Consider the following 9,503-nt stretch of genomic DNA (forward strand, 5'->3'; position numbering starts at 1 on the left):
GGTCCACGTCCACATGAAATTTGTATGTGTCATTTTTGGGACCAACCCCTAAAATCAGGTGGCAAAACAGATGGACGGCGTGGATATACCATGCATACATCGTTGGTTCCGTGTCACACACGAGTCTTGCAAATTGGATACTATCCAAGTAACACCTTAGTGGGTGTTACCCCTATTGTGGGGCCCACCTTGCTGATGTGTTGTAAATCTATGCCATCCATCCGTTTCTCCAGCCCGTATTAGGATGTGTTCCCAAAAATTAAGCAGATCCAAATCTCAGTTGGAGCATACCACAGGAAATAGTGGTGATTGAGTGCCTTGCCATTAAAAAAACCCAAAAATTAAACAGATACAAATCCCACTGATGCATCATTAAAAACTTCCTAGGGCTCACTGTTTCCTAAAGTGTGGTCCACATGAGATTTGAATATGCCTCATTTTTTGGATTATGGTCTAAAATTATTTGAAAAAATGGATAGACGGAGTGGATAAAATACATACATTATGGTGGGGCCTTCATTTAGATCCAGTAGCTACTAGCTACTGACAGTGTCAGTGGGCAATCTGCATCCTGCCAGGACCTAGCTAGAGACGAACTGTCCTGTGGGGCTTGTGGTGGGGCCCACAATGATGTTTGTGAGAAATCCACTCCGTCCATCAATTTTCCAAAGCATACTAATTATTAAGACATAAGCCCAAAAATCAAGCAGATCATAAGAGCAAGTGGGCCGCACGACATGAAACAGTGAGGATTAAACGTCCATCATGCCCCAAAAATCAGCCAGTCGCATCATTGATGGATATGTTTTTACAATTTCTACTTCTTTTTTTGCTTTTGAATGAATTAATTGTGTTTTCATACATGTCTTAATACATTTATTAATGTTATGCATTCAATTTGAATATAGTTGCATTAGTTCAATTAGCCGGCGCATAGCTTAGGACCATTTACAAAGGAAACCTATTATGTGCACTTCTTTTTTGAGATGTAATGATTTAAAAGTGTATATTAAGGTATTTTTTAACGATCCCTGAAGTTTCATTGAAAAATTCAACAATTTTCCCCATGTTTCCCAAAAAGCGCGATAGATTACCCAATACAAACGATATATCCCGTGTGATAACCAATACATATCTATATCCCAAGGGTGCAATACCGATATTTTGAACATTGACCATCACTATCCCCTCCTTTTTCTTTAGACAACCAACAAGCCAAGCTAATAAAAGCCCCACCAAGGACCCTAGCATTACCCAAGGTGACTCGAATAAGGCTATAAACATTTCCTCTACCTTCCTTGCAAAGGAACAATGAATGAAAAGATGATTCACTAATTCCACCCCACTCAAACACAAAAAGCAACAATTAGGAATTATCATTGATCTTTTTTAAAGATTGTTGATGGTGAGAATCATATTCCTTCCTGCCAACCATGTGAAAGCCACAACTTACAAGGAACCCCACCAGGCCAAACAAACAATAGAGGACTACATTCTTCGCTCAAACTTGCATGACCAATTCAACTATATAAAAAAAGACCGAACCGAGAATCACACTGATTTATCCAATGACCACAAAATTGAGTCCTTTTCTTTGGGAGCCACCTAGAGTCGATGAAGCCAATCCATTAGATAAACCAACTCCTCCATTCCAATCTTTGACAACTCTCTATGACATTGGGGTGTCCACACCACATTATCGTTGGACCTTACGAAGCATCGATCTGCAATCACATCCAAATTTGTCACCGTTCTAACTAAAGATTGAAACACCTCCAGTAACAGACTTTCCCTGTTCCATAAATCCTTCCAAAATCGAATTCTTTCCCATCCCCAACGAATAACAGATCATCACCTTAAACTTGTTCGTTAATAAAGATACTCCCTTCAACAAGGCAGAAGCCCTACAAAGCCATTGATTCCTTCACCCACCAATCCTAATCCTGAAGGCCATACTTACTTGCAAGTTGCAACCACTTTCCTCCACCACTTGTCTTCCTCCAACCTAAAACTCCATAAGGCTATACTTGCAACCACTTTCCTCCACTGCTTATCTTCCTCCAACCCAAACCTCCATAGCCATTTGCCTAAAAGAGGTTTATTCATTTGAGCCAAGCTTCTAATACCCACTCCACCATCCCTATACAGTTTGCAGACTTCTTCCAAATTTAACAAGCGGAACTTTTGTTTTATACCTTGGCCCCTTGCCAAAGATAATTCCTCCGTAACCGTTTCAATCTATCAATCATTGAAATCAGACACTTAAATAAGGACAAAGTAAATCGTTAAGTTTGGCATGGCAACCTTGATCGATATTAACCTTCCCCCTGTAGATAGGTGTCTGCTTTTCCATCTTGACAGCTTCCTTTCTATCCTTTCAATAACCCTATTTTATAGATGTTTAGCAGACTCAACACACAAGTGAAGACCTAAATATGTAGATGGAAGAGACCCAACCCTACATCCGAAAGTTATTGACAAATCCACCACCACTTCATTTCAAGGGCTTACACCAATCATCTTGCTTTTAGATATGTTGACTCTCAAATATGAAACTACCTGTAACCACCTTTTTCAAGTTGTCCACCCATGGTGTGTAGTAAAGGCCGTTATGTAAAGGTAACAGTGACAACCATTACACGTTACGGGGTCGTAAAGGCCGTAAAGGCCATTACGGGAAAAAAAAAAATTTGACCCACAAGGGCCATTACAACCCCCGTAACAGCCTGTTACGGCCCCGTAGGGGCCATAATGGTCCACTACAGGGCCGATATAGGTTCTTCGGATTTTTTTTCAATAAAAACAAAAAGATACCATAATGGCCGTTACGGGGGGCAGTAACAGCTATTATAACCCGTATCATAAAGGTAACAATGGTGGTCGTTATGGCCACCGTTACCGTTATGAAAATACCAGTCCACCATGGCACCATCTGCACATCTGCAGCACAGATTAGAATCATGTCATGCGTAAACTGAAGGTGAGAGATCGAGAGCTCCAAATTACCTTAAAGCCGCTAATAAATCCTATTTCCTAACCTTTGTCGAGCATCTTGCCTAGTGCTTCTGCCACCACCACAAATAGGAAATGAGATAATGGCTGCCCTTGCCTTAGACCCCTGGAAGCCTTGGAAAACCCTTTGAGAGAGCTATTATCTAAGACAACAAATCTTGTTGAATTGGCACTCCATCCACCTTCTCCACTTCAATTCAACACCTAATATTACCAAAGCCAGTTTTTTATCATTGTCTAGTGTCGTTGGAAGTGGATGAGGAAAATTGGAGCCCGGAGCCTATTAGCTTTGAGTTGATGTGGCTGAAAATTGAGGGCTTCTCAAATTTAGTAAAGGAATGGTGGTACTCTTTCCTAGTCACAAGCCAAGTTGGATTCATTCTACTCAAAAAGAAAATTGTTGAGTGGAAAAAGGAAATGTTGGAGAATAGGGAAGTGGAAATGGACTCCGTTCCTCAAAAGATTTAGGCTCTGGACGTGAAGGAAGAAAGTGGTGCCCTAATAGTTGAAGAGAGGGCAAGGCTCAAGCTTTCACAAGATTATGAAGTAAAGGCCAGGTACTACGAGATTAAAGGAGATTAAAAAAAAAAAAAAAAAAAAAATCATAATATTGCTAGTGCCCACTCTAGGAACATCAAAATTCTTAGCATGATGGTAGAAGGTATAAGGATTAAGGAAAAAGAACAAGTCAGCAATACTATAACACAATACTATGAAGAATTGTTAAAAGATAAAGGGTGGGAAAGGCCTCGGCCTAGGCTAGAACATTTGCCATTCAATCAGTTGTCATTGATGGAGGCCAAAAATCTCAAGAGGGCGATCGCAAAAGAAGAGATCAAATTAGTGGTGGATTCTCTTGGGGGAGACAAAGCTTCTGGACCGGATGGTTTTCCGATGGCATTCTTCACAATTTTTTGGGATTTAGTCAAGAAGGATCTGATCAATGTTATAAAAGATTTCTAGAGAAGGGTTCATCTGGTGTCGAAATTCAAAGCCCCATTCATTGCTCTTATTCCAAAAATAGAGGAAGCAGAGAATCTTCGCAATTTTTCCCCCATTAGTTTGATCGAAGGTCTGTATAAAATCATTGCAAAAATTCTACTGCAAGATTTAGGGCAGTTCTAGATAAGGTAATTTCGAAAACTCCGGGAAGCTTTTATCAAGTGAAGGCAAATTCTGGATAGTGCTCTCATTGCTCATGAGTATTTGGATGCAAGGCATAAAGAAAAAAAAGAAACGAATTATATGTAAACTAGATATTAAGAAGGCATATGGTCACGTGGATCTAGTGTTTTTATCACCCTCTTTAAGCCAAGTGGCATGCGGTCACTGCCTCCATTTAATCTCCTCTTGCTTTACCCGACTAGCATAGCCCTCGGTAACTTCTCTTTTTCCGTCAGCTCGCCCTCTTATGATTTTATGTCGAAAGATTGGACTGGATATTGTTGATAATGTAATCAATCCCAACTTTCCGGTTCCCCAACACCTCCTTTCAAGATAGCATTTTCCTTTTTTACAAGCTTTAGTTTTTTACATAATTTGAATCTAGCAAAGCCATGGACCTCAAATGACTCCCACCACTCTCTGAATAGCTTAGGAAAGCCCACAAGTTGAAGGCCCTAAAAGGGCAAGGGGAAGGCCCAAAAGGACATGGGTCAAGGTATTAAGAAAAGACTTAATCACCTATGGTTTAATTGAAGTTATGGCCCTTGATAGAATGGAATGTTGAAAAATGATTATGTAGCCGATCCCAATTAATTGGGATAAGGCTTAGATGATGGCGGCGGCGATGGTGGTGGTGCACTAATTTTAAGAAATAATGCAATAATTCAACACATATAATACACTAGTTTAAAACACCCTAAGAAGAGATCCCAAAAAAGAGGGCTTTTTCTTGTTTTTATTTTTATTTTATCGTTTGGAATTTTACGAGTATAAACGTTGGTATCATTATTATTATCGATACTATCGACGATATTATCAAATGCATCAATGATAGTGTATTTATTTCATAGGTTGTTGATATTTCACGATATCAAAAATATAATGTGATATCGGCGATATTATAGATATTATCAATCGATACAGTGTATTTTTTATATTACACCTTGTATCTACATCATTGACCTATGATACTGATAATATCGTTCAATATTATCGATAACATCGATGATACCATGAACATAGCTTAAGTGTATTCACTCGCCTCAATGGCTATTTTTATCATTGCATATTATGACAGCTTTTAAAAAAAAAATGCTCCGAAAAATTGAACCCTAATCGGGTCATGATATAACCCAATATTCAGGCTGATTGAAGACTTCAGTTGGCCATACCATAGCGAACAACGTCAAATCATGCCTAAAACCTCTAAATTCACATAATGTGGCCCACCTGAATTTTGGAACAGCCTTATTCCCTTCATCCTAGTGGCTTGTGTCTGACAAATGGCTTGGATGTTATATACACAAATGTTGGGCCCCTCTAGGGAGGTTTGACTGGCTGGGCATCCCCTCATAATCATTCTTGTGATCTGGCCCACCTAAGTTTCCATACAGGCTGATTTTTGGGCCCCATGGCACCTAACATCAACGGATTATCCCAATGAATGGGGATTGGGGAGGATCTGATGTACACATCACATGGGCCCCGTAAGAACCAGTTACCACCACTATTAATGGTGGTACTATTACCATGTTAGCATTCCTATAGGAATAATATGATCCTCAGTCCAAGGATATGTATAGCGTCCTTGTGTCTTGTGTCCCTACACGTGGATCCTGCCTTGAGACCTTACAGGTGGGGCCCTTGATTCTGTGCTCCCAACCATTGACTTGATGGCCCCACTATGGATGAACCATACACCAACCGCTGGTTGTTTATGCCCTTGAAATCCAATTTTTTGTTGATCTGAACTTGGCCATTAGTGAGTTTTATGATGAATAGAATTTGGTTATTAGTGACCTTTACGATTATATTCTTCCTTTAGCGATGATACAGTTGTGCATGGAAACATTTTTCTTATGGGTTATTGTGTGTTTTAGTGAACCAATGATGAATCAAGATGTCTTGGTCTCCACCATCAGGTCATTTGTCAAATCATCCAAGTCACTCCTAACCTTTTTTCTTTTGATTATGCGATCACTCCTCCATACATTAGAGCCTTCAACTTATACCAACTCACTCCTAACCAGAACAGTTCTTGGTCTCGTTGCACATGACCAAACCATCCAACTTATTAGCTATTGGTGCAGCTCCCAAGTTCCCTCAAATACTTTTCTAAATATATCATTGTCTTGCCACTCATCCATCTCAAATTCTCAACATCCCATTTCAGCTACACTCATCTTAAGAATATGTTCCTTAACTGCCCAACATTCTATCCAATAAAGCATGGCTTGTCTTATAGCTACCCTATAAAATTACCCTTTCAATTTGAGTGGTACAGAACACTCACATGAAACTCCAGAGGCACATCTCCATTTCTTCCACCTTGCTAAAATTCTATGGGCAACATCTTTCTCAATCTCTCCACTCTCATGAATTATCAACTCAAGACATCAAAAGTGGTCTTTTTGGAAACTTCTTGGTCAGCAATCTTAAATAATTCCTCATTTCCACTCTTGTTGCTACTAAAATTGAATTCCATATACTTTGTTTTTGTCCAACAAATTTTAAATCCTTTAGTCTTAAGCAACCCTCGATAAATCTAGCTATGCTTAGGCCCTCCCTCGTCTTGTCTATCAAAATCTCTAACATTGTCATAACGCCGTACTTCAAATCAACGAGGGTAGATACAAGGTCAAGGCTTGAAGAGAGGTGCCATTTGATAAATCTTGATTTTCAAGATCTTGACAAATTCTATTCAATTTTTCACTAAGGGCCTGTTTGGATTGAAGATAACCACAGTAATGTAATGGAAAAGTGCAATGATTACAAATTTCTTTACCTATCTCATGAAAACATCTGCATTTGACTGACGATTACCATGTTAGTTTATCGGTGATAAAATCATAATGATGGCACTTTTCCAATAATTTATTGTGAAATCATAAAAAGAAAATACAATGATGAGCCTATTTGGATTTGAGATTTCCACGGTAATGCAATTGAAAAGTGTAATGATTATTGTTTACCTATCTCTTGAAAACATGTACTTTTGACCAGCGATTCCTTTGGTTGGTTTCACAGCATTAAAATCCCACAAATGGCACTCTTCCATTATATTATTCTGGTAATCTTCAATCCAAATGGGCCCTACACAAAGTGGGGGTTTCATGTCTTACAAGCAAGACATACAAGCACACCCCTGTTTCAATATTTTTTGAGAGATTACCCCTTTTCAATATCAACAAACAATTTTGAGATCCTCTTGGAGTTTTCTCCTTGAAATTTCAAATGGATCCATTGATCGGTACAAAGCTTGATTGGGGAACAAGGGGTATTCTCTAGAGTTTGGCATCAATTACCAGGAGATTTTCTACAGTAGCCAAGTTGACCACAAAAACCTCAATTCCCTAGCAGGCTTTAAGAGAGTTGTGTAGATGCAACCCATGAATCTTCCACAAATGTTAATAAAACAAAAAGGAAGATCACAAACCTCCAAGATCCACAAAAATGAAGATGAAAAAAGTCACAATCGAACTGTATTGAAATATAAAGGGACCGAAGGGCTCTGATTTTTCTGGAATCTTTTGGATCTTCAAATCTTTCAAAACATACAATGCCAGCAGACAGTCATCTTGACATCAACGAGCAACAATTGTGATGGGTGAAAGTTTTTCATTAAAAAACAGATTATATCTAAAATCTTTTTAAAAATTATTTAGTATTTTCTGATGACAAAAATGTGGTGGTGCGGCAGAGTGGCGCAGAAGGTGAAGTGCGAGTACCGGAGAGGGGGGGCATGGTGACCTATTTCCACTTCACTAAACTATCAGTTACAGTGATTCGATTCAAGAGTCCATTCAAACGCAATCTTAACAATATATAGAAACTAAAAAACCTAACCATTGCATTACAGATATCCAGATTCAAACCCAAAAGAAAAAAGAAGAAGGAGAAATAACAAATTGCAACTTCCAACAGAATCGCCTGAGCGTGTGTGCGTGTCTGCATAGAGATAAAGAGAGAGATGGCTTACTTCGTCAACGTATTCGTCGAGGTGGGGATGAATAAAAGATTGAGAAAACAAGACGCAGGGCTCGGGCCGACCCATTTCTGTTCTTCTTCTTTTTTTAGGGTTTTCAAGAGTACATGGTCCTGTGGAGAAAGATGATGACGATAATGAGAGAGAGAGAGAGAGAGAGAGAGAGAGAGAGACGAAGAACGGTAGCAGCGTGAGAGATGTAGGATGGGTATTTCTTGTGTGTGAGAGAGAGAGTAGGGTTTATACCTTTCGGTTCTTCGTTAGCCTTGCACTTGCTGGAGAAGAGAGAATGCCGTGCTCGTCAAACCGCGATCGCCGAATTACCGATATGTCCTCGTTCGTTCGGCGTGGGATCCCGCAGAACAGAAGAAGAAGACCGGATGGACAGTCTTACAATTTACCAATACAGACCATGAGAAGGGCAATTCTGGTAAAATAGAGTTCCTCCTGCCGCTGTCCCGACTCGCGGGGGTTCACCCCGTCGTCCCGATTCAGTGTGACGCGGCTTGCCTGCGAAAGCCTTTCTCACGAGCTTCCCGAGATGGGAAGCTAGGTGGGGCCCACCGTAGTGTTTTTGAGAAATCCACCCCGTCCATCCGATTTTTCAAATCATTTTAAAACATGATGCCCAAAAATGAGGAAGATCGCAAACTCATGTGGACCGCATGACAACAAACGCTGAGGATTGAACGTGCACCGTTGAAACATTTGCAAGGCCACATAATTTTTGAATCAGGCTAACGCCAGTTCATCCCACCATGGATGACCTTATGAACGGCATGGATGGTATATAAATATCACGGCGGACCTCAGTACGGTTTCAACGGTAGGAATTTCCCTGCACACTTTTTCTTGTCGTAGGGCCCACTTGGATTTTAGATCTACCTGGTTTCTTGGGCCATATCCTAACATGATCGGAAAAAACAGATAAACGGGGTGGATTTCTCACGAATATCACCGTGGGAAATGCTTAGGCAGGGAATCCACGTCCTTGGTGTTGATCCTGAATTGTGGGCTTTTCATCCCAACTTTTCCTTAGATTGTGTGGCCTACCTAAGTTCTGGATGGTCAGGATCTTTGGAATCCGATTTTAAAAGGAGGTATCGTGCCTGATGGACGGGTTGGATCTCATGAAAGTTCCACCCCTGTAGCTTGGTAGGTGGATGAGGCGTCGGCGGATAGGCTTACATGGATCCCCGGATCCACCCAGGTCGGTGGATCCCTGGGCCCTCCCGGATCCACCAAGGTCCGTGGATCCCTGGGCCCACCGGGATGTATGTGCCTTACATCCATGCTGTCCATCCGTTTTAACAGATCATTTTAGCAAATGACCCCAGAAATT

The 9,503-nt window shown here is 40.4% G+C and overlaps 1 protein-coding gene across 1 annotated transcript in view; it reads right to left on the reverse strand.

Moving 5' to 3' along the window:
- LOC131236492 (protein virilizer homolog) overlaps positions 1 to 8,647 on the reverse strand; it is a 60,920-nt gene extending 52,273 nt beyond the window's left edge. The window contains exons 1-2 of the mRNA XM_058233712.1: positions 8,408 to 8,647; positions 8,156 to 8,274 (exon numbers count right to left, since the gene is read on the reverse strand). Coding sequence (XP_058089695.1) covers positions 8,156 to 8,230 — 75 coding nt within the window. The 5' untranslated portion in view covers positions 8,231 to 8,274; positions 8,408 to 8,647. The remainder of the gene's footprint in view (positions 1 to 8,155; positions 8,275 to 8,407) is intronic.
- Between the last annotated feature and the right edge of the window lie 856 nt (positions 8,648 to 9,503).

This window comes from Magnolia sinica, chromosome 2 (genome assembly GCF_029962835.1).
Source record: "Magnolia sinica isolate HGM2019 chromosome 2, MsV1, whole genome shotgun sequence".
Lineage (NCBI taxonomy): Eukaryota > Viridiplantae > Streptophyta > Magnoliopsida > Magnoliales > Magnoliaceae > Magnolia > Magnolia sinica.